A 26,283-nucleotide genomic window follows, 5' to 3' on the forward strand; every position below is an offset into this window, starting at 1 on the left:
GTCTACTTTTTACACAATGGAGCTTCATACCATTATTCTGTATATAATCTTTTTACTGAAACACTGTCGCCTGTTTCTGTCAACAAAAGACCTCTTTGTTTTGATAGCCAAGAAAAACCTTAAGCTCCGTAGAGACAACAGAACAAGCTTTTTAAATGACAAAATGTAAGGGCCAAAATGCCTTATTTTTGGAATGTAAATTAGAAGCTTTTTTTTTTTAATATGATTATAGGCCTTGGTTTTGATGAATTTTAGGTGTTGTTTTGTTTGGTTTTAATAATATCCATGCAGTTCTTTGGAATGCACCTCTTGCGGACACTTTCTTTTATATCTGACTGCAGGGTAAGTACAGATGAGGTGGACAGTAATAGCTTTTCTACACCTCTGAGCATGTTGTCTTTGGCCTTCAGTGTCTCCATATGATCCTGTCCCTGAGCATTTACGCTTATACACAAACTTGAGCTGAGAACCTCTCTAACAGGACAGACGCTCTCTATCTGGTGTTAGAGTCCCTGACTCTTCTTCATAAACTTGCATATAATTCTAATGCCATTACTGGATTATTGTTTTGCTGTCCCCATTATTTTAGAAACTTCTTAAAGGCTTGCATTTCCACTGCTATATTCCAAAGGTAGAGGAAGGCTGTGTCTCCTTCAGTCTTTCCCATCTTTTTCTGCTCTATATGTCCAACTAGACAAGAAGAGTTCTCAATCACTGCCTACTCTGTCATTGTCACACTGCAGGTGTGAATGAAGTCGTGGTCTCTCTTCTGTAAGTGATGTTGGGCATTTGTCCATTCCCATAGGTTTTTCTTAATAACAAGGAACCATCAAGCTGTAAGAACCCTTAGAAGTGACCTCTTAGGGCACCCAGTAGCTCAGCCTGTTAAGCGTCTGACTTCGGCTCAGGTCATCATTTCAGGGTCCTGGGATTGAACCTTGCACTGGGCTCCATGCTCAGCAGGGAGTCTGCATGTCTCTTTCCCTCTGCCCCTCCCCCAAGTCATGTTTACTCTCTCTCTCTCTCTCTCTCTCTCTCAAATAAATCTTTAAAAAAAGGAAGAAGAAGAAGAAGAAGAAATGGTTATCTCTATCTCATTGGTGCCTTGAGAGCTGAGACTGGGTCCTGTTTGATGTTGCATCTTCAGTATTTAGCATGGTATCCCTAGAAGGACAATGGGTGTTCTCCAGCCATAAACATATATATTTTTTTTTTTCTGTTGAAGCTACCTCCATGGTTGTTAGCTTTGGAAATATTTGTGAAAGGAAATAATTCTAAGCTAATTGGATTCACTTACAAGAGCTTAGAATCTGCCTACCCCCTAGACTCATTACTCAGTCTTGGCTCCAACCACAGGGAGCCACTTTGCACTTGCTGTTCCTTCTGTTAAGAATGTTTCCCCCTGTCTTACCTTATTCTGTCCTCACCTTTGCCTGGTTAACTCCTACTGTCTTTAGGTTATGTTTAGTTGTTACAACCTAGGAGAAGCTCCTCACCCCCCACCCCCATGGCCTTCTAAGACCCTCTTCCGTGTTCCCAAAGCACTTCGTGCTCACACCATTGTAGAATTGCATGCTATAATAGAATTGCCCACTTTCTGGCCTACTTCCCCTGAGACTTGGTAACTTTCTTGAAGAAAAAATTCATCATTTTGTCTCCAGTTTCTGGAATACCATTTGGCCCGAAGTACACATTGAGTAAATATTTGTTAAATGAATGAATGAATGAGTGAATGGAGTCCAAACAAAGAGGACATTCGTCGGTGTAGATTTCTTCTACTTCAGAGATTAAAGAGCAGCCAGAGACTTTGTTCATGTCTGCCTTGCATGCTAGTCCATGCCACTCAGAGGATTCCCCTGAGTGAACACTCCTGCCTGAGACCTGGTTGTTACTTAAGCCCACACAGAGGCTGCTCTTCTTTGCATGTGGGTCCCAGGATTTCCCCACCAAGCTGGGCTATACCCCTTTACTACACCCTTCCTCAACTCCACTGTCCTCTCCAGGGCCCTGGTGCCTTTTTACTTCTAGACCCAGCAGGCCCCATGTCCTCCCGATCTGTATGAGCTCATTGATGACTCTGGCTCCTGGAAACCTGGTGTTCTCTATTCACTCATCATGGCCTAGTTTATCTGCCTGAAGCATGTTCTCTGGTTGACATGTGGTGTGGTCAACCAGTTGCTAAGCCTGATTATATCCTGAATGAAACCTGAGAATCTGCACTGCTAGTTCTAAGCAACTCTCAGGTCTTCCTGGTAGCATGAGGCTCTGATGTGGGTACCATTGTGCCGGCAGCCAGTGGACCCTAACTGGGTCCTGTGTCTGAGGGTGGGTCTAATGTTGAGTCAACTACCAAGATCCTATTCCTTGGAAGTTCGAGAGAGGAGTGCCCCTGACTCCACTCTGGTGACCATTCACTTGGCACCCATTAGAGGAGAGACTTTCAAGAATTAAAGCACTGAAGATTTCCAATAGAAGAAATACAGTGCCTTCAATAATGAGGAACAACTGTCTACTGACTAGAGGAGGGTCTCTGCTTACAGACCCTACTAGTCAACACTCCTCCTTTATTCCCACCTCTTCCTTTGCCCCTGGAAATGAAGCTCAAAGGATCCCCCTAAAAAGGAGATGAGAAGATAGGAGGGGCGGAGGAGAGACACAGGCAATGGGAATAAAGGGAAGGCAAGGAGAGAGAGTGAGGAAGATAGGAAGATCGGGACAGAGCAAGAAAAAATGGGAGTAGAGTGAAAAGAAGGCAAAGCAGAGGATTTGAAAGGGAAGCGGAATAAAAAAAATTGAGAGTAAAGAAAGCATGGTGGGGGGGGGGTGCCTGGGTGGCTTAGTGGTTTAAGCCTCTGCCTTCAGCTCAGGTCATGATCTCTGGGTCCTGGGATCGAGCCCCACATCGGGCTCTCTGCTCAGCGGGGAGCTTGCTTCCCCCTCTCTCTTTGCCTGCCTCTCTGCCTACTTGTGATCTCTCTCTGTCTATCAAGTAAATAAATAAAAATCTTTAAAAAAAAAAAAAAAGAAAGAAAGCATGGGGGTCCCGAGAAAGTTGGAGAAAATGCCCCCAGGAGCAAAAAAAGAAGTGAGGGAGAAGGAAACCTGGAGAGAGAGAATTCATGCTCGAACTGCCGCCATATGAACCAACGGGGTTGATAAGGCCCATTTATTGAATGCCACGTATGTACCCAATACTGTGCCAATGTCTGCATCGACAGCATGGTGGGTACTCAAGCCCAGACTGAACTCAGAGTGTGGCTGTTTGAGGAACTATAGCCCAGAAAACACTCAGACACCTCCATATGCAGGAGGCCAAGCATTGGAAAGGCTCTAGCACCCTGGGATCACCCGTGAATAAATAGGCGGGGTGGGTGGGGGTGACGGCTTTTCAGGGTGGGAAGTCACCTCAGGTCTTACAAGATAGCAGGCATAGCCTTGGAGCTCTGGAGATGTGAGCATTGAGGCTGTTATGACCACTGGACACTGAAGAGCTGTATAGCTAGAGACAAAGAACTCACAGCTATCTTATCATTTACTGCTGGCTTGTAACAACTCTGTGATAATCTCCAATTAAAAAAACACAGGGGACACACACACACACACACAGACAGTGGAATATTACTCGGCCGTCAAAATGAATGCAATCTTGCCATTTGCAGTGAAGTAGCTAGAACTTAGATGTGTTATGCTAAGTGAAATAAGTCAGTAAAAGAAAGACAAATAGCACAGGATTTCACTCATATGTGGAATTTAAGAAACAAAGCAGATAAACATATGGAAGGAGGGAAAAAGGAAGAGGGAAGCAAATCATAAGAGACTCTTAGTGATAGAGAACAAACTGAGGGTTGCTGAAGGGAGGTGGGTGGGGGATGGGCTAAGTGAGTGATGGGAATTAAGGAGGGCCCTTGTGATGAGCACTAGGTGTTGTATGTAAGTGATGAATCACCGAATTCTATTCTGAAACCCCCAATATTGCACTGTATGTTACCTAACCAGAATTTAAATAAAAACTTGGTGGGGCGGGGAGGGGAACACAGGTTACTTCCCCACTGCTGCTAAATGCTAGCACTAGGAATCATGATCAGTGTGATGCAAAGACCAGGCTGTTTCCTCTGTACTGCAAGGCTTCTGTTCTGCTGTTCTACCTCTGGTGGTCATAGTGGGATGTTCAGGGAGGTCAGGCTTCAGGCAAAGAGTACAAGAAGGAAACGTAGTGTTGGTTGGTCCAGAAGCAATGACCCCAGGAAGCAAGGGGCAGAAGAGGCCAGGACAAGGTGAGTGGGGATTCAGCTGGCACAGGAAGTAAACAACCCACCCCTCTGTGTCTGCCTTGGTCCCCTCCACCTGTGTGGACACACAGCAGCCTGGAGCCATAGGACTTCAGGAACTTTCTGTCCCTCACAGCTTCACACGTGCACAGCTTAGCAAGAACATTGCCTTGGTGCCTTGGAGCCAAGGTATCGTGGTCTGCAGGATTTGTGAAAGTTTTTTTTTTTCTTTTTCTTTTAGGGGCTTTGTCCCCACGTGATTCATTAACTGACCGGTTGCTCCTTTGAGCCGCAGGGAGCCTGGTAGTTCAGGCCATTAAATCCCTTCTGTTGGCCTAATTCATGGCCTGACATCCCAAGCCTCACAACATAATCCATTTGTCCTGATTTGATTTTTTCTTTTCAAGAGGCATCCTTGGCAGCCAGGTTTTCTCATTATGATATGATTCATCTGTATCCTAATACCCATTAGAATTAGTATCTCAGACATGATTCATCTTTGGAAATATTCAGCCAGAAGCATCATTTTAGAAAGGCCTGTTCCAGTCACAGCCACAGGGACCTTCTGTGACAGATGCTGCGTCATTCAGCTAGCATTTGTCCAATTTACTCTGCACTGGACTGCAAGCTAGGGGCTTTGGAGAATACCGATACAACAGGACTTCATCGCTGCCCTCAGGAGCTCCCATTCTAAAAGAAAGGTGACATGGTTGTGAGTATTTATGGGACAGGTAATGTGAGAAGTGCAGTCAGAGATGAAAAGTAACATCTTCTCCTTAAAGTCTTAGGGAGGGATTCTCAAACTTTATCACAACCAAGGTTGCCTGGAGGGCTTGTGACAACACATTTCAGGGTTCCAGCCCCAGAGTTTTTGATTCAGTAGACTTCCGGCAGGGCCAAAGAATTTGCCTTTCTAAGAAGTTGCCAGGTGACGATGCTGGTCTGGGGACAGTACTTTGGGAACTTGGCTCCAAATCTTTAGCTATTTCTCTCTGGTCCCCTCTCTCTACTGCCTACAGGGTGCCAAGCAGTGTGCTCTGTGCTGGAGATGACTTGTTAAAATAAGACATGGCTCTTTCCCTCTGGGAACTCCCAGTCTGGACGGGGAGTCAAACAGTGACTTCCATACTTCACAGGAAGTGCCCCCCAAGAGTTTTGCAGAGGGGTAGTTGGAGCACAAAAATGAAGATGCTCTCTTCTTGCTGGAGCCTGAGGAAGGCTGCATGGAGGAGGCAAAATCCCAGGGCTAAGTGTGGTTTGAAAGAGATTATGTGGGAGGGCTTGTCCAGCTGTTAAATTCCTAGATTATCAAATGTCCTGGGGACACCCTCTCACACTCCTTCTTGGATGTTTCCTACAGTAATAAAGGTTTATCTCACTTCCCATAGAAGCCAGTGGTGGAGCTCTGGTTAATTGGCCCGGCCTTAGTAAAAGCCTTTATTTTTGGCTCCCTGGAGCTGTGTTTGGTCAGCTTCTCGTGCATGGTCTGAATATTCTCAGTAGAATGGAATTCTCTGCTCAGGCACTTGAATGGAATGTGGAATCCAGGGCAGAGGAAGGGACTGGCTGCTACCAGTATCCTACTCCCGGCCCCTGCTGCTCAGGTCTGCAACTTGCTTCAGTCCTCGCCCCTTGAAACAGCCTCACTGTTTTTGTTGACTCTTCAGGAAATTCAGCAGTTCTTTGATCATTCCATTTCGTTTAGACACACACACCCATCAAGCTTCAGTATTTTCAGCCTTCTAAAACACTGCTTTTAGATTCCAGAAGTTAGGAAAAGGACCCATGAGGTCAGTAAAAGGGGTTTCCAAACCACAGCTCCTAACTGCGTTGTTATCCACCCTATTAACTCACAGTTCAAATAAATGTGATTATTTGGTTTTCTAGCTCAGTCTACTTAAGAATCACATTGTGGGGAGATAAAGGTGCTATTAGAAGTGCATACATTGGGGCACTTGGGTGGCTCAGTGGGTTAAGCCTCTGTGGCTGAGGTCATGATCTCAGGGTCCTGGGATCGGAGCCCCAATTGGGCACTCTGCTCGGCAGGGAGCCTGCTTCCTCCCTCTCTCTCTGTCTGCCTCTCTGCCTACCTGTGATCTTTCTCTCTGTCAAATAAATAAATAAAATCTTTAAAACAAAACAAATAAAATAAAATAGACTCCATATCCACGATAGAGCCCAATGTGGGGCTTGAACTCATGATCCTGAGATCAAGACCAGAGACAAATCAAGAATAGGACACTTAATGCAGGTGCCCATAAGTAGCCTAATTTAAAAAGAAAAAAAAAGTGCATACATTGACACTAGTGACAAGTGACAATGGGTATTGATGAACACTGATAAGACCCTAACTAGGGGCACCTGGGTGTCTCAGTCAGTGTAGTGTCTGACTCTTGGTTTCTGTTCAGGCACAATCTCAGTGTCGTGGGACAGAGACCTGTGTGCAGTGGGCTCCACACTCAGCAGAGTGTCTGCTTCCCTCTCCCTGCTGCCCCTTCACCCATCCCACACACTCTCTTGCCTCAAATAAATAAATAAATAAACTCAATTGAAAAAAAAAGATGATGAAGACCCTTACTATACACTGTATTAGAAAATAATGATGATCAAAATTAAGGTTAATATGTTCCATCTCCCATTTAAGAAGGCTAGGAAGTATGGGTTACTGAAAAATAACACTAAGTTAATTGGAGATGTCAGCTGACCCCTTTATGTTAAAGAACATTCATTGAATTAAACCGAATTAGGAGAGTCAATATATGAATCCATATCCTGCTTTTTTTAAGCCCCAATATTTCCAAATCATCATTTTCTTGAAGAGTCGGGATGTAGACTAGATCTGATTAAGCATTCTCAATCAGCAAATGATAATAGAATAATATTATACTATTGGTAAATTTCTCAGAGCAGGCCACCTTTGGTTAGGTGTACATTTGGATGTAGCCATTCTGGATACTTTGGAAACATTTCATGCCATTTCTATGTGATTTCCATGTCTGTTATTCAGCAAATGCAAGTGACATTACAATATCACCTGTTCAGATGTATCCAATATATCCATGACCAAAAAACTGGAGGACTCTAGCCAAGTTCTTGGAGAAGATATAGAATAGAGACATTTATTAATTTAATCAACAACTTATTGAGAAGCTATAATGCCACGCACTTCTAAACACTGGAGATAGAGCAATGAAAAAAATTAAAATCCTCATGAAGCTGATATTCTAGATGGAGACAGACAATAAACAGAGAAGAAAGGATTGTTACTATAATTATCCCCTCTGAAAAGTGATTTGACAACTATAGTATAGGATTCCCTAACTGGGTAGTAGCTCTGGCTGAGAGAAAAAGAATCCTTGGTGCTAAATCCTAGCTGTGTGCACACTGTGTGCACAGAGGTAATACCTCTTCCTTGAGCTGTTCTGAAATTTTAATGAGATCATGTCAATGCTCAGTACCTACTTCATTTTAAGCACTCAATAAATGTTGCAGTGATTACAAGTATTATTGAGTCGATGGACACCAAAGTAACAAGCTTTCTTCTTCTTGTTGAAAAATTAAGAAGATGTGCCATCAAATCTAAAAACATCGTAATTTTCCATAACTCTGACCCCAGAAAGATAGCTTTTGCAACAGAGCAAGTTATGAAATTGACTCCCCTTGACTGGTATCCTCTTTGACCCCAATAGAAGTCAAATTAAGACAAAGCTCTTTGTGGCTGTGTAGAGAAAGGGCCTTTCCTCCTGGGTGAGCACTATGGATGTAGTGTACTGGCTACTTCATGCCTTTCTGTGCACTAAAGTCTTCGGCTTTCTCTCCATCTGAATTGCCCCAGCTCTCCTCAGTCTTGGATGTTTCTGTTATTTTGTTTTAGTTCTGAACTCCATGTGCCAGTGCTGGTTTCTATAAGGCATCCCTCTTTCTTGAGTCATAAGGAACACAAATGTTTTAAGTGTTGTCTAAGCATTATTTACTTTTCTGTGAATTAAGTCCATAATACCAAGTCATCCTGCTTGACGGTAGTACCTGGCGTAATGGGAGTAGTGTACATCCATAAGAAAGATTCATTCATAGTCCACAAATGGGGTTGCGGTTTGCAACATTGATCTATATTAAATCTCTAAGAACTTAACAATGACCCAATGTAGAAACCTTGATTCCTTTCCTTTTCTCATTCCCAGCACTTCAGCTAGTCCTATGGAAACTATATCCAAAATAAATCTTGACTGTATAATAGTCTGCAATTTTTAATCAACTTAATTTGACCCACATATTTTTTGACCACCTTCCACACTAAAATAAAGTTCTTCTTGCTCACGGTGGGATACCCAGTAATTGAGCTTGCCGCAATGGATGTGCTTAATAAATATAAATCAGTTGTTGAGTTAATGAACAGACACATACATGTTTGGCAAGCTTAGATGCTGTGTTGTGACATGTTGATCTTATCTCAAAAAAGATATTGGCCCCTACAGGGTGGTGGTCTGTCTAGTTATCAGCCCCTTATTATCACATTAATTGAGTGAGATAAAGTTTATGTATTTTTTTTTAATTTTTTTTTAAGATTTTTTTTTTTAAATTTATTTAGTCAGAGAGAGAGAACGAGAGCGAGCACAGGCAGACAGAGTGGCAGGCAGAGTCAGAGGGAGAAGCAGGCTCCCCGTGGAGCTAGGAGCCCGATGTGGGACTCGATCCCAGGACACCGGGATCATGACCTGAGCCGAAGGCAGCTGCTTAACCAACTGAGCCACCCAGGCGTCCCTTTTGTATTTTTTTACCTTGTAATTTAAAACTATAAATCTCCATATAAAGGAAACGTATTTGGCCATTCATTAGTCATAACTTGCCCATTTTCAGAAGTAGTTTAGGGTGACCATGAAAGGAATTATCATGAATCAAAACAATAATAGCGATGTAAACATCACTTAAACCTTTTGCCAAATAATAATATTTTCTTGAATCCTGCTGTTTGGGCTTTTGGTGTGACCAATTTAGTACAAAGGATAAAGGACCGCGGAGCTGGACAAACCAGATTTCAGTCCTGGCTCAGCCTCTTACTAGCTGGGTAAAGTTGGCTGTATTTCTCCACCTCTCTAGGCTTACTGTCTCCATCTGCAAAATAAATCAACCTCACAGGGTTAGTGTGTGGATGCAAGTTAATACTTGTCGTACCCAACACACCATCATTTTGTCAGTTAACTTTTATAACAAAGCACTCCCAAAATTTAGTGACTTTTCACAACGCTCATGTATTTAACTCCTGTTTCTGTGAATTTGTGGTTCTCCAAGTCTAGATCAGGAGACTCTACTGGGCTCTCTCATGTATCTATGACGGCAGTTGGACTGGCAATTGGATGATCTAGGATCTCGGATGACCTCACCATGTGTCTGGCTATTGGCAGGCAATATCCGTCAGGGTGACAGGAGTGTCTAGGCCATGGTTTCTCATCTTCCAGCAAGCTAATTCTGGCTTCCCCACATGGTAGTTGTTGCAGAGTTCCCAAAAGCAGCAAAAGAGAACAAGGTCAAATGTACAAGTATTTTTCAAGACTTTGCATGCATCACATTTGCTAAATTCCCATTGGTTGAGCAAATCACAGACCTGGCCCAGAATCAGTGAGGGAAATAACATATGACCATTTTTACAATCTACCTCAATCAGCATTGTTGCCATCATTGTAAAAAACAATATTTGTTGAGTATTTATTAGGTGGCAGGTGCTGTTCTAATCAATTACATTTATAAAAGCTTATAATCATTACCTCAATTTTATGAGGCAGATACTATTATAGTCCCATATTGGAGAAAAGGACACAAGGCACAGAATAGCAAAGCAACCTATCCAAGGTCACACAGCTGGGAAGCAGGGGAGCTAGGATTCAAACCAACACTCCAGAGCCACATTTATAATGACTATTCTATACTACATCCTCTTCCTCTTCCTACTCTATATATGTGGGACTTTCCATGGTTGCTTCTTTTTTTGTAAATGGATGATCTAATAAGTGTTTGTAGCCTGATTTTAACTTGTTCCCTGAGCAATGCCATATCTATCAGCACTTTATCTATGTTTCAGCCTTCCAACATCTACCTTATTAAAGCTTACCTAGTATTGGTATGACTGGAATGTTTTGGTCCAGATCTTGGTAGAACATGTTGATTCTTTTTTGTTTTTAGTGGAGTGTTAACAATGGTGGGGGAGTTTAGTCTAGAATTCTTCATCTTTATTTCTTCAGAGAAGTTTAGGGACTTGGAAACAAGTGGCTGATGGCAGTCGATTATTGAATATATACATAACATTTACATATGTTGGAGATAAACAGCAACACCCCTTGAGAGCAGAGACTGTGACTTTCTCTGTGTCTCCTTGGCAACTAACAAAGGGAAGGTCACCCAGAGGACATGTTGGGGGAGCTCACTACATGTTGAGGGAGCTCGGTTCATATCCCATTAAGGCATGGGTCACACACTTATATACTAAGAGTGACCAGGTACTGGGAATATATGACCACTAGAGAGGAGTGGGGACTGGTGTCAACTGAAGAACTCATGCCCCAGGCAGCAGGGAAAGGTCTAGCCATTTGACAGCACAGGGGAATGGGAATGTTCAGTGTTGCCAGATTGTTCCAGTTTTTAGGAAATGCTGTAACTTCAAATGTGTATATAAATTTTCCTGATTTTATTTTATTTTTTAAAGATTTATTTATGTACTTATGTAACTTTTGCATCCAATGTAGGGCACAAATCATGACCCCAAGTTCAAGAGTCACATGCTCTACCAACTGAGCCAGCCAGGTGCCCCCACCATCTTGATTTTAAAATACTATGTGTCCGATCAAACGGGTCTTCTGATAAATCTGACCCATGGCCAGCCAGTATGTCACTCCCCTACATGAGGCGCTGGGTGGCACATCTCTATTGCATTACACCTGTCCCAAAGGCCCGTGGAGGAAGGGGAGCCACCGAATAAGGCAAAGATGGAGCAGTAAGGTAATAAGAGAGACAGGACTTGAGGAAAGATGAATGATTGTCTATTTCAGAGATTTCACAGAGGTCAAGGAAAAGAGAACATAAGAAAAGGCCACTTGATTCAAGTAAATTATTTGCTACAACACTACGTTCACAGAATGGGTTCTTAAAAAGGAAGGAAGGAAGGATGGATGGAGGGAAAGAGGAAGGAAGAAAGAAAAAGAAATCCATGGTCAAGTAACAGAAATACTCCAAACACTCAGTAAAACAAAGTAAAATGGATTTCTTTACTCTGACCTTTTTCATTGTCTTTAATATCCTTTTTTTTTTAAGATTTTATTTATTTATTTGACAGAGAGATCACAAGCAGGCAGAGAGGCAGGCAGAGAGAGAGGAGGAAGCAGGCTCCCTACTGAGCAGAGACCCCAGTATGGGGCTCGATCCCAGGACCCTGAGATCATGACCTGAGCTGAAGGCAGAGGCTTAACCCACTGAGCCACCCAGGTGCCCCTGTCTTTAATATCCTAATATGCAATGTAAATGTTCAAAAGGAGAAGTGGATGCTAAGTGTTTCAGTGATCAAGGAGTCCTTATTTCCTCCAATCCCTCTAGATCTAATGATTTGAGAAAAACATTTATGGGAAGCAGGATGAGGGACTGAACGAGCCACTGGGGATCTCTGAAGGAGTGTTGTGGAAACTGGAATGCATAAGGTAACAAGTGAGCAATGGAGCAGCTTGGTGTGTAAAGAAAGTAGGTGATAGGTAAACCCATTAGTAACTAAGAACGATCAGCATATTAATCTTTGTAAAATAAAACCCTTTTAGCATCATTCCTCTAATAAAAATAAATAAACCCCAAAAAGTGAAGGTTTCCCTACCTCTGATGGATTAAACCTCTTTGCCTGACATTCGAGGCTCTCCTTTATCAGGCCAGCTGACCTTTCTGGTTTTCCAGTTATGCCTTAACACTCATTCTCTGCTCTAAATACCCTGTTCTGCTCACTGTCCTTAGGGCATTTTCTGTTTTCCAGCCTCTTCACCCTTGCTTACAATGTGATTTGCCTCCCCCAGCTGCTCTGATCAGAGCCGTGCCTGTTTTCCAAGCACAGCTTAAATCTGCTTTCCTCCGAAGCCCTCTTTAGCCATCAAACCTCACAGTGGATTCTTTTCTCTGAACTTCTAGAGCATTTAAACTTCTTAAGGATTCATTTGAGACTTAGCGTGTTGGACATTGCCTCTATGATTCGAAACTGTAAGAGGAAAGGCAATGTCCTGAGCTTTGCAACACTCAACCCCGGTTTGCCCTTGCAGTATACCCAAATAAGGGAGGATGATATTATCAAGCAGCACATAGGAGCAAGGGTATAACCCCATCATGGTGAATTTCACAGACTGTGCTTTGTTATTATACAAGCACCTGCTATTCCTTGAGGATGGAAGAATCCACACTCTGCTTGCCCAATAGTAATGGTTGTCATTTGAAAACCCTATGTTGAGCACTTTACATACATGGTCTTGGTGAATCCCACAAAGTCCCTAAGAAGGAGCGTTAGTATCCCCACTTTACAGAAGAGTAAGCTTTCTCTAAGTATTCAAGTCAGCTTGTTCATGTTTATGACCCTCTCTTTAGCTGGTCCAGGCAGAGCCAGCCATACGACCCACATACTTGACCCCAAGGCCTGGGCTCTTTCTGCCCCAGCACAACATCTGCCTGGCCACACTGGTCACAAGAAATTTAATGGCAGATATTTAAAGCTCAAAATTCACACTTTTCCTTCAAGTGGCAAGTATCTACCAGTTGGGGATGAAAGGCAGAGTAGAAATCTAGTTAGAGTCAGTGCAGTTTGAATACCAGGGGTGTTCTAGGAACATTCTAGGGTCTCCTAAGGACCTAGCAGAGCTCAGTAGGTGTTTTCTTGAGGGCCAGTGGGTCCTGGTTAAAGTGAGCTTTGGAGTGTGCAGCATCACAGGGTTGCATGCACAGCCTGGAGGACATGTGAGAGTCTTTTCTTGCTTGGGTACTCCTTGATGTCACTAGAGGGATTTCTCCATTTTCATCCTACCGTGAACTCTCTGCTTATCTATCTGTCTCCCTTACTAGACTTTGAACTCTGTGCCGGGGAAAAGCTATCTTATTTACCAAGACCTGACACATAACTGATATATAAATACAAAATAGCCACTTGTTGATCTGATGAATTAAGCAAGGTGCTTAAGGTGGAGACAACACAATAAACTTTTATTCTACTATCAGAAGACTAAATTAAGTCATCCATGTAGTATTTCTTCCCTTTTCTTTATATACATCCAGAAGTCTCGGGTTTCCCAGAGACCTTCACAAACCCAGACCCTCCCTGTAAGACTGTCAAACCTCTTAATTTTCAGGCCCCATCTTCTAAATTAGATTGTGCAGCTTTTCAGCACCGGAGATGTGTGCTGCTCTTTGTGCCTGCCCCCCATCTTTCAGTGCACTGCCTCCCACAGAGCGGGATCTGTATAAACACATGCTAACAACTGTATTGGAATTATGGGTGGGAACTGGTCCTAACTGTACTGTCTCCTTGAGATAATTCTTGGTGAATTCAGATGATAAAGGGGAGAGGAAATCAGGATGGTGACAGAGACAGAGCAAGAAGAATAGGCAGGGCCTGTCAACTCATTGGAGGTGGAAGGTGAGAAAGATTGAAGAGGCAAAAGGAGTCAAACAAAGATTTTGAACCAAGCAGATGGATTGAAGGATTATGCCCAAGAGGGAAATATAGAACTTCTTCCCCTGACCTTCTCATCCTCGCAGTAGTTTGAACATGGAGAAAAGATTCCTCATGAATGTCAGGCTCAAGTGTTCTTTGGAGACAGACAGACCTGGGACAGTCAGGCACTCAGGGGAGTCCAAAAGGACAAAAAGGGAAGGTTTGACTTTGTCACTCTGCTAGGGAGGAAGAGGAGAAATTTGAGCTGAATATATTTTTGGTTGGAACAACTTGTAAGTGCTCTGTTTGATAGCAGGGTTGTTTGAATGGCCGATTTCATAACTGCACATAGCTTTTCCAAATAAATGGTGTCTGTAGAATGTTCAGGTTAATGCATGAGTCCAGTGCTCAAGAGTGTTTGTGCTTAGAGCAACTGAGCCTTCTTTCTTCATAAGTCATCCTGGCATTTTGTCAACAAACTAATTTGCTTTTCTAAGAAACTAGATTAATACTTCCTGTACTCTGTGCTATTCACAGATCTACAATGCAGTGAGAAGCGGAGAAGAAATAGAAAATACAATTGAATCTCTTCTCCATGTCTTCACAAATCTCCCGGCCTCCGAGGCAGCCCATGAAAGGATTAGCATTGGTCCATGCTTAAAACAGTGTGTCCAAGACACCATATGTGAGTACCGGGCCACCCTCCAGAGAACGTCCATATCTCAGTACATCACGGGCTCTCTCCTAGAAGCAACCACATCTTTGGGAGCAAGAAGTGGCCTACTCAGTACTTTTGGAGGATCCACTGGACGAATGATGCTAAAAGGTAATGTCTGAAATGTCACTTTTAACTTTTCATCTTTCAGTGCAGAAAAGAATCTAAGTTAACGCTTATGCATCTCCTGATGGAAACTTGGGTTTACTTATTGGCAATTTTAAATAAGGATTGCCACTTTAGTAAACTATAAAAAATAATGTAGTCCTTTATCAAAATCCTTTAAGGTGTAAACATTCCAAATACTAAGCATTACGAATTTGACATTTCTTTTTCAAAAGAAATAAATGGTTACAAGACTATCTTTAATTTTAAAAAAATATTCAGGGGTTGCTTGGGTGGCTCAGTGGGCTAAAGCCTCTGCCTTCAGCTTAGGTCATGATCTCGGGGTCCTGGGATTGAGCCCCACATTGGGCTTTCTGCTCAGCAGGGAGCCTGCTTCCTCCTCTCTCCGCCTGCCTCTCTGCCTATTTGTGATCTCTGTCTGTGAAATAAATAAATAAAATCTTTATTTAAAAAAAAAAAAAAAGGTTGGGGCACCTGGGTGGCTCAGTGGGTTAAAGCCGCTGCCTTCGGGTCAGGTCATGACTCCCAGAGTTCTGGGATCGAGCCCCATATCCGGTTCTTTGCTCAGCAGGGAGCCTGTTTCCTTCTGTCTCTCTGCCTGCTTGTGATCTCTGTCTGTCAAATAAATATATAAAATCTTTAAAAAAAAAAAAGTTATACAGACAGGTTTTCTCCTACTTGTAGTCTATGACATGTCAATTACTGTGATGAAAGTCTTGTGAACAAATTTGGTCATGTGGTCCCAGTGAAAACCAACACTGATATGGAACAGAGTGAAATGCAGTTCTTCTTACCACACAGAATCAGTAGGTTCATGTCAACCAGAAAAGCTAAAGGCCATCTCCAATGACTCCCATCTTAAAAAGCAGGATAGTTAGGCATCCCGCTAAAAAATGAAAGCCAGTGGAAAATGGGGTCCCTGAGCACCAGAACTTCCTAGCTACTTCCCACGAGTAGCAGAGAGGCAGGTCAGAAATGGCAGTGCACCAAAGAACCTTGGAGAGTTGTGCACTGCACAGCTGTCACAACCCACTTGGCAGCCTTCCCTGGCAGGAAGCTGCCAGCCAGACAGGGACCATGCAGAGCAATGTTCCACTGCCTGGGGGCTGCCAAGAGCTTGATCTGACATCCGGCCATTTCTCTCAAGGAGAGCAGCTCTTGTCCCTCCACAGCAAGTCCCAGACCTGTAGCTTGTAGGCCAGTGACCTTCCTCCCCCTCCCCACAACACACACCCTGGGCAGGCCCGAGAGGAAGTACACACCTCCCTGGGTACCATGTGGGTACCATGTGGTACCAAGTTGGTATTGGTTTGTTTTCTAGAGTCATTTTAACTTTTGCATCTTGGTGATAAATGATGAATGAAGGAAAACACAAGGTGTGGGGATACTCATCCAAGAGACCAAAGTGTTTCCTATGTTTATCATTTATTCAGCATATATTTTCTGAGTCCCTACTGGATGCTTGGTGCTGGGTGGGGAACAAAACACAGTTCCTGCAGTCATGGAGCTGGTAGGCTCTAGGTGGTAAGCAGTTTCCCCCATGCACAGGACTCAGGATTTCTCTACCCTGTTGTGATTCCTGGTGACTACCAATCTTCCATTCTCTGTCCATGCTCTTCCTGGGAAGCCGGGCTGAGATGGGCATGTGGAGTTATTGTTGCTTTAAGGCTTGTGACTCTGAGAACTTCGTCCTATGAGTTTGACAACTTGTGTTTGTCAGAGACCCCATCCATGCCCAGCCATGTTTAGGTATATGGGTGATTCTTTTTTTTTTTTTAAGATTTTATTTATTTCTTTATTTGAGATACAGATAGAGAGGGAGAATGAGCAGGGAGGAGGGGTAGAAGGAAAGGGAGAAGCAGGCTTGCCACCGAACAGGGAGTCTGATGTGGGGCTCTATCCCAGGACTCTGAGTTCATAACCTGAGCCGAAGGCACTTAACCGACTGACCACCCACATGCTTCAGAGATTCTCATGAAGTACAAGTCAATTTAGTTGCCTTTAGGTTGTTTATGATCCTAATGAGGAGGCCAGATTTGTGTGCACCAAGTATTTGAAGAATACTTCACAGAGAGTTAAGTACTAAATAATGTGAAAGTGGCTTTAATAGTTCAAAGAGTTTAGAGAGGGAGTTAATGTTCTTTGTGACAAATGGCCTGGCCCAAAACATGAGACCTCAAACAAACAAACAAAAGTCCATGAAAGCCACTTTCTTTCGTCTCCATTAATTGCAAAGGGAGGGAACTCTAGGTTCCCTGACCAAGGCAGCTGCCTCCAGTCCTACACAGACCTTTGGGGAGAAAAAAGGAGACTGCTCGTTAGCATGTCTTTTGCCCTGACAGTAACTTGATCTCAATTGCTATTTGTACTTCCCTGTTCAGATCATAACTTTTTTTAAAGATTTATTTATTTATTTTAGAGATATGGGGAGGAAAGGGCAGAGGGAGAGGGAGAGAGAGTCCAAGCAGACTGTGTACTGAGCCTGGAGCCCAGCACCAGGCTCGATCTCATGATCCTGAGATCACAACCTGAGCTGAAGCCAAGAGTCAGACACTTAATTGACTGCACCCCCCAGGCACCCCCAGATCAGAACTTTTTGATCAACATTCCCAGCTCAGAGATTCATTGGACCTTCAGCTAATATGTTATCTTTAAATTGGCAATTTATGCAAGAGTTGGGATTTTCTTTAACTTTCTCTTTTGTAGCTCTTTTTTATATCCTTCTTTAAGTAGCTTCTGCTGAACAATACAGTTAGCTGGCTGGCTTCTGCTCCAGGCTTACTTCTGTAGCTCTGACTTGTTCTCTTGGAAAACTTCTCTGACTTTAGTGCCCTCTCCCATGGGGTCTTCAATGTCTGTATGTGCCATAGTGAACCATGTGTTTCTTTAACATGCAGTGGAAGAAAATACATCCCAAAAACCATACAGGTATTCAGAATCATAGAATGTTTATAGAATCTATAGGTTCAGCCTATACCAGTTGGGTCTTGAACTCTGTTGGCCATATACTCCAGCAAGGGGTCTGGAAGACATGCTGGCGCTGTGACCTGGTTGTCCGCTTCTCTCAATGTTCACTGTGTGTCCTGTGGCATTGAGTTGGCCAATGGCTTTCAGCTCTGTATTGCTAATGAAAATCGCTAGGAAGTATATAGCACAGACTCAGTCCCCATTTTATAAATAACTTGTATTCCAGAAGTTCATTTCTCAGGGACTGTGTGGAACAGAGAATACTTTCCTAGAGACATAGTATTAAACATTGTGATTTGGTTGACTCTCATCCTCAAAAACTTCTTTAACCCACCACAGGGTTGAAATCTATATACTCTGTTGGGAAGTGTTTTCTCTTTAGTCTCTTCAAACACTATTATTGGAATACTGAGAATCAGCCTCCAAACAAAAAGCAGTACAAATGAGTTAAAAGACGCTTCCTGCTTAAGGGAAATAAGTTTAATCAAGGTGAACAGAGTTAAATTGAAACTTTTATGAAGATTTTGAAAAGAACTTCAGGCCATTTTGGAGATTTTAGATGTTGGCATCTAGTTCTCTTGTATGGTTAATCACTTTTCAAAACTCATGCTGATATAGTGCTTGCTTCGGCAGCACATATACTAAAACTCATGCTGATATAAAAGAATCAGAAAATTATTATCTCAGTAGTTCCCAACCCTCCCTTTTTTAATGGAGGCTTATAAATGGCGAGAAGAAGGGAAGAGAGGCCAGGCAGGGTTTAATTTGTTTTTTCTCCCAGAGGGAAAGGGTAAGAAAGAGATTAAAAAAGAATGACTTCTCCCATGAGAGAGAGCATGTTTGAAATAGATTAAAGGGAGTTGGGAAAGGTAGAGAAAAAGACAAGTACTGTATGCTTCCATTTTTTTTTCCCCAAAGTTCTTTCTTTATTTATTTATTTGACAGAGAGAGACACAGCGAGAGAGGGAACACAAGCAGGGGGAGTGGGAGAGGGAGAAGCAGACTGCCCTGTTGAGCAGGGATCCTGATGCAGGGCTCAATCCCAGGGCCCTGGGACCATGACCCAAGCCGAAAGCAGATGCTTAACAACTGAGCTACCCAGGGGCCCCTTGATTCCATTTATATGAAGCACCCAGAACAGTCAGCATCATAGAGACTAAGGGCTGGTGGGAGACAGGGAATGGGGAGTCATTGTTAATGAGTATAGAGTTTCCATTTTACAAGATGAAGAGTTCTGTACAACAGTGTGAATGTATCTAATGCCACTAAAATAGACACTTAAAAGTGGTTAAGATGCTACATTTTGTATGTATTTAAACCACCCCCCCCATCCCTGCCATAAAAAAGAATAAAAACTTTCTAGAAGAGGAAGAAGCTGTTATGTAGGTCTTTGGTCTCAGGTTTATTACGATGTTAGAATCCAGGTTGTGGAAAAAGAAATTTGAAAACAGACAGCTCTTCATGTGAACTTCCAAAGGGGGAGCAAGTTGGCTCGTGTTGTGGAAGTGGTTGTGATTACAAGACGAGGGTTGCAGCTGCCTGCAGTAGGTGAGACTAGGAAAGAAAATGTCCAGTCAGTTGTTTAGGAGTAACAAGGAGTAATAAGTCAGGAACTGGGGACTCGGGCTTGATTGGCCAGAGTTCTGCAGCCTTGCTTCTTTACCACAGACCACAGGATTCTGCTGACTCTTTAGTATCTCACTGAGCTTCCACACCTCCGATGGTACAGGCGACTCTAGAAAGACAGCTGGCAATTAGGATACAAACATTCCCGATTTTCTGCCTTCAGGACCACCGAGGATGGTCTGTCTACAAAGTAAAAAGTTTGCCAAAAAACAAGAAACATTTCCTGATATTTGAAGCATTGATTAGCAAGGGTGTGCCCTGGATTACCAAGGTGTGGTTTCTCAAAGTGGGAAATGGAGCATTTACGCCATTTAATTCCAGTCTGGGTCCCTTTCTCTCCATCCCTCTTTACCTTGCTAGAATCTCAGGATCAACTCCCGATAGCAGTGACGGCCACAAGAATTATCGACATCAATAATCAGGAGGTTTTCTAAACCCATTGCCTGCTTTTGTTTTCTTTTTTTTCCAATGTCCTCTCCACTGAAAATTACAAGACCGAGATAAAATAAAGAGGGACATTGCTGATATTAATGTAAAACACTTATAGTAAAATTAGAAAAAAATCAGTGGTAAGGGAAAGGATTTTTTATTTGAAGGCAGCTAAGTATTTTCAAATGTGCATATTGTACGAGCCAATATAATAAATTTGGTATATTAAATTCAATTTTTCCTTCTCAAGCTGTTGCTAAGTAAGTTTGTAAATTAAAGGATAATGTATTTGCATAAGACCAGGACAAAGCTTGTTCATATTCGAATTATGTAGCAGAAAGAACACTCCACTCTTCATGTTAGCCAGTTTGAGTGTGTGTCTGTATATGTAAAGAATTACTATCTTAAAGGTGTGGGTCATATGTAGATTGTAAATAGAATATCAACATGAAAACAAAAAGTGCCATACATATTTAATATTCTTATTGAAAGTAGACAGTATTTTGTTTCTGATAGAAAGGTCTAATAAATTTTTCTTTTATTGTAATAAGGATATTCTATTTGTGTATTTTTCTAAAATTAATACCCTCAAGGATAAAAACAAGAAGTTGTAATAAGAACACATACACATATTAGAACTATGTGACTATACCTCATAAATAATTTAGTTTATAAAGGCTGTCTTCGTTGACTTCCTCATAATCAAAACAATCACCCTTTACGTGCCTACCCAGCAGTGGAAGGCATATGCATACTTCTAATTCCCAGATTTAAGTTTATTTAAAGAAATCCTCTGACTTATTAGTTCTGTGGTTTTGAAATTGTTTTGTTGGTGGTTAAAAGTATGCTTTATGTAATTTGGGGTATGTTTCTGTACCAGTTAATCAACTAGAAAGTATTCATTCACTGTGGCCCAGTGCTATGTCACCTCTGGGAAGAATGTAAGGGATTACATCTGGAAATCTTCAACTTGAACAACAGTATTTCTCACTCCAGCGAAAATGTAATATTAGGTTTTAGGTCTACTGAGGTAGCTCTTACTACCCGCCAAGAGATTTATGAAGTGCTGGGCTGCACAACTGTTGGTAGGTTCTGTAGCTCATGGGGTCAGTAAATCTGGTGGGTAAAGGACAAAGCCAAGTGCCTTGGGTCCACAGTAGTAAGGTGTCATCCCGGACTGTGACGCTAGACCTGAGTGTGACCCAGAATGTGACTCCATGTCTAGGTATGACCTAAACATGCTCAGATGTGACCGAGGACTATGACTCCACACCCAAGTGTAGCCTCAGAGTAAATTACAGCATGTGATCAAGCATGTCACTCCATGGCCAGGTGTACCCGAGGACTCTGTCTCTGCACCTCTGCTCATAACCAGGGGGTGCTTCCAAAGTACCAGAGGAGGGTGAAGTCACATACCTCACATGTAACAGGAGACATGATGCTTCTGTCACCAAAACAATTATCTACATTTTGAAGGGGAAGAAGGGTCAGGCAGAGGAATTATGTTTCTTTTTTTTAAGTTTTTTTCAAGACAACACCTCCATTTCTGTTATCTCTGACATTTTAAACTCTTCCATTTGTAAAGAGAAAATTGAGCATACGGGCAGGTCAAGTTGGGTAGAATTACAGTGTTAATTCTTATTGTTAACATTTTCTTACTCCTTGCTGGGTAGCAGGTATTGCTCTGAGGGTTTGCCTGTGTGATTGCATTGAAAGCCATTATTCCGTGGTCCAGTGAAGGAGGTACTACTATTTGCTAATGAGGAGACTGAGGCCCAGAGACATTAAGAATCTCACCCTTGGGTACGCAGGTAGTCAGGAATGGTGTGAGTGAGTGGATCTAGGCAGCAGGTTGAGTCCATACCACGTTCCAGGTACTGCAGCATGCCCTCCTTCTGTATTATTTCATTTAGTCCTCATTGTGGGTTGATTTATAGACCACAAAAGAGATATGTAGAAGTCCTAACCCCTAGTACCTATGAATGTGACCTGATTAGGAAATAGGATCTTTGCAGATGTATTCAAGTGAAGATGAGGTCATTTTCAGTGAGAGTGAGCCCCAAACCCAGCAGCTGGCTTACCCTGTTTGAGGAAGAGAAGAGACCTAGAAGCAGACCCACTGTGGTGAGTACAATGTGGTGATGGAGGCAAAGATGGGAGGCTCACCCACAAGCCACGGAATGTCAAAGAGTGCCAGCCACCACCAGAAGGTGGGAAGAGGCAAGGGAGGATTCTAACTAGAGTCTTAAAGGAGGCATGGCCCTGCCAACACATTGATTCTCAGTGTCTAGCCTCTACAACTGGGAGAAGATAGATTTCTATTGTTAGCAAGCATTCCAACCGTGGTAACTTGTTACAGCAGCACCAGGAAACTAAGAGAGTCCTTTTTTTTTTTTTTTTTTTTACAGATTTTATTTATTTATTTGACAGATAGAGATCACAAGTAGGCAGAGAGGTAAGCAGAGAGAGAGGGAAGCAGGCCCCCTGCCAAGCAGAGAGCCTGATGGAGGGCTGGATCCCAGGACCTGAGACAATGACCTGAGCCAAAGGCAGATGCCCAACCCACTGAGCCACCCAGGCGCCCCTAAGAGAGTCCTTTTCACAGTCTTGTGAGGAGGAAATTATTAACTCCAGGAAACTGAGGCTCAAACAGGTTAAGTGACTTGCCCAAGGTCGCACAGAGAATAGGTATGTGCAGCCAACCTAGACCAAGCTTCTCCAAGGCTCATGGTCACTGCTATGATGGCGACATGTTTGCAGCTCCCCAGTAGCAATGTCTATCTCTACCTCGTTTTAGTTGTTTGGGGTTTTTTCTAGTCATGAGCTCTGATGCTCATCCTCCTCCCATACACATTTTGCCTGGCACAGGACCAGGCACGGTATACGTTTTCAGGGGGCTGTATTTTATGATAAAAAGCTTGGATTTTACCTTGTGAGTAATGAAAGACACTGAAGCATGCTAAGGAAGGGTGTGATTTGATCAGATTGGGTTTTTAGAAAGAGCCATATGGCGTAAACCTTCGTGGAATCAAGTGGCAGGTGTGTTCACAGAATCAAGAAACATGTAGTCATTACTATTTTATAACACTTAATTGAATGAGACTTTTTTTATATTTTTAAAGAGCCGATTTATTTATTTGAAAGAGAGTGAGATCACAGAAGGAGAGGGAAAGGCAGAAGCAGACCTGCCACTGAGCACAGAGCCTGATGTGGGGACCTGGGGTCCTGATCAAGACCTGAGATGAAGGCAGATGCTTAACCTACTGAGCCACCCAGGCGCCCTTGAATGCGATAATTTTAGAACCTAAAAAAGAAAATACTAATTTATACTGTAGGTTGTACAAATATATATAACTCATACAAATGAAAATGCAAATACATTCAGGAGGTTTTTGAATTGGCACAAAAGCCATTTTCATCATCTCAGTAAAGCATTCTCAGCACCAGGACCCTCGAATGGCTGCAGGGCTATCTCTGGGGCCTCTCTTACTCCTGTCTGAACTCCATCCCCTCCTTCCAAGGCACTATCTGCCTCTGGGGGTCCAGAGCCACCCTGACTATACCAACCCATGCACTCCTCAATCATGGCCCCATAATAACATAATTGCCTATTCTTTCTTTAGTGGATCCCAGTGAGGCTTGTGAGCAGAGTGACATGCTGGGTTAGAATAGAGATCTGGAGTGTTACTGATGGCGTCAACTGAGGCGGACAGGGGACAGGTGGAAGAGCTGAGAGCAACTGGAACGGGGAATGGGGCACAAGGTGCAAAGGCTTGAGACAGAAAGACACACAGTATGTTCAGGGAACAACCAAAGCTTGGGAAGTACAAAGGCTGAGTAGGAAGGCATAGGGCTGGGGCAGGGAGGAGAAGATAGGTCTCCAGGGGGCTGTATTTAAAGATAAGGAGCTTCGATTTCACGTTGTAGGGAAGGAGAGAGACACTGAAGGGTACTAACGAAGGGTGGGATTTAATCAAACTGGGTTTTTAGAAAGATCCTTCTGGTTGCAGTAAGGGGTGGGGCTGCAAAGAGTGTCATCTTTTTTTTTTTTAGATTTTATTTATTTATTTGACAAACAGAGATCACAAGTTGGCAGAGCAGCAGGCGGAGAGAGCGGGGAGGGGGGCAGGCTTCCTGCTGAGCCTAGAGTTCGATGCGGGGCTCGATCCCAGGACCCTGGGATCATGACCTGAGCCGAAGGCAGAGGCTTTAACCACTGAGCCACCCAGGCACCCCCCAAAGAGTATCATCTTAACCCTGGCATAAGTGTCCAAAATACAGACTCTTGGGCTTCACCACCAAACCTGCTGGATTAGCCTCTGATACTAAAGGTGAGTGTGCTTGGTGTAGAAGATGGAGGGAGGGAGAGGGCAGTGAGAACCAGAGGCACATGGAAGGGTATTGCTAAGCCTAGTAGGATGTTGTTGGCACACTTAGCAACCGGTAAAAATTAAAAAAGGCCTCCTTCCTCACTCTCTACAGGCTGATACAGCCTCATACCCATGCATTTCAGTTAGGGCACAGCATGCTAGCTGGATTTCAGACCTCTTTTCCACTCGGGTAAGCACTTTTGTGCGGTGCATGGACTGTTCACTCTACCAAAAAGTCTGAATCCTGGGGAAGCAGCAGAGAGGCGCAGGAAAGGGGTAGAATTAATGGAATGTGGGTATTGGATGGATGTAGTATGGATAAAGAGAGCTGAGCCCAAGATGACCATTATTGCTATCTATTTTAAAAAATCATTTCAAGGGGCGCCTGGGTGTTTCAGTGGGTTAAGCCTCTGCCTTCAGCTCAGGTCATGATCTCAGGGTCCTGGGATCGAGGCTCACAGGCTCTCTGCTCAGCAGGGAGCCTGCTTCCTACTCTATCTCTGCCTGCTGCTCTGCCTACTTGTGACCCCTCTCTCTCTGTCGAATAAATAATCTTTAAAAAAATTTTTTTAATTAAATAAAAAATAAAAAATCATTTCAAATCCTTCCAATTTGGGGCACCTAGGTAGCTCTGATGGTTGAATGTCTGCTTCAGCTCAGGTTATGATCTTAGGGTCCTGGGATGAAGCCCCATGTCAGACTCCCAGCTGAGCCTCTCTTTCTGCCTCTCCCCCTGATTGTGATCTCTACCTCTCTCTCTGTCAAATAAATAAATAAAACCTTGAAAAGAAGTTATTCCAATTGGTTATTAATAGTTAAAAATTATTAGTATTATTGGATTATATGCCCACTGCCACCCCATCCCCACCATCACTTCAAGAATTTAGGAAGTTAAGGGTTCATTAAAGGCTAATTATTTAGTATAAGAGGCTAAAACCTCTAAAATAGGAAACAAAAACATTTTTTATGATTAAAAAAAAAAAGTCCTAACCACTGAATTCAGAAAAGTGATTGGTGAGGACAGCAATGCCAGGTAGCTACTTGGGATCTCCATATTTGAGCTGGTCATGAAAATGTCTAGTCATAGGTACAGAATCTCAGAATGGTCCATGTTCTAGAAATTCATTTGCAAGATAGTTATTTGAAACTACCTAAAGACAAAACAGCAATTAAACTCCGAGCTTTCCCCAAAATAACAAAGCCGAACTCCTGAATATTTTAAATGAAAAAGTACTAAAAGATGATTTTTCTATGTCCCCCCCCGAAAACCAAACTAGAACAAAAATTTGTTGTATTTACCCTGAACAAGGTGAGTTTAACTAGAAAACAAACAAAAAGCAAAGCAGATAGATAATCCTGGGGAGTCAAGAAATACATTTAAATTGAAAGGTAAAGAGATAAGTTCGAATACTTTTTAAAGCTGAGGCAATTACCAATAGGAAAAAAAAAATCCTGAAAGTATACAAGTCACAGTAATTGGGAAAATGTGCCAAACTCCTCATCTTTCATCGAGGTGATTGAATATATTCTTCTTTCAGAGAAGGGAATATTTAAAGAAATAGGGATGTAAAGCTTTTGTAGTGTAAGGACATAACAGCCCCAAAACAGACACCGAAACCAACAAAAATGGTTACCTCCAAGAGAAGCCTTTTATTTGTCACTTTCCACTCATCTATACTGTTCAAATGTTTATTTCCATGAGCACATACTACATGGGTCATGTTTTAAAAGAGGCTTTTGGAGCCTATGTGAAGATTCTGATGGATTCAAGCCCCTCGTTTCCAGTACCATTGTTATCAGCTGCCATACAGAAGACCATTTGGGGCTCCCATTCAAATGAGAAGAGAGAGGGGAGGACCAGAGGATTTGTTGAAGTAAGATGGGGAGAGGGGCTCAGAGTGAATAAGACAAGTTTGATTTGGGGCTCTTCTTTGTCCTGATAGGACTGTCAGCCTCTGAGTTGTTTCTTGATTTAAAGAAATGTAATGTGAGCATCATTCTGTCTTGGGTTTGAGACTTGATTTCAACACCATGTTATCTTGAATAGGTGACTTTTTAAAAAAGATTTTATTTATTGGAGAGAGAGAGAATGAGAGAGAGAGAGCATGAGATGGGAGAAGT

The 26,283-nt window shown here is 42.7% G+C and overlaps 1 protein-coding gene across 4 annotated transcripts in view; it reads left to right on the top strand.

Annotated features, from left to right (window-relative positions):
* Positions 1-26,283, top strand: part of PLCE1 (phospholipase C epsilon 1) — a 326,743-nt gene that overhangs the window by 131,964 nt on the left and 168,496 nt on the right. For all 4 annotated transcript variants that reach the window (XM_082721986.1, XM_082721988.1, XM_082721987.1 and 1 more), the window contains exon 3: positions 14,467-14,755. In XM_082721986.1, coding sequence (XP_082578112.1) covers positions 14,467-14,755 — 289 coding nt within the window. The remainder of the gene's footprint in view (positions 1-14,466; positions 14,756-26,283) is intronic.

This window comes from Mustela nivalis (assembly GCF_964662115.1).
Source record: "Mustela nivalis genome assembly, chromosome: 2".
NCBI classification, from domain to species: Eukaryota; Metazoa; Chordata; class Mammalia; order Carnivora; family Mustelidae; genus Mustela; species Mustela nivalis.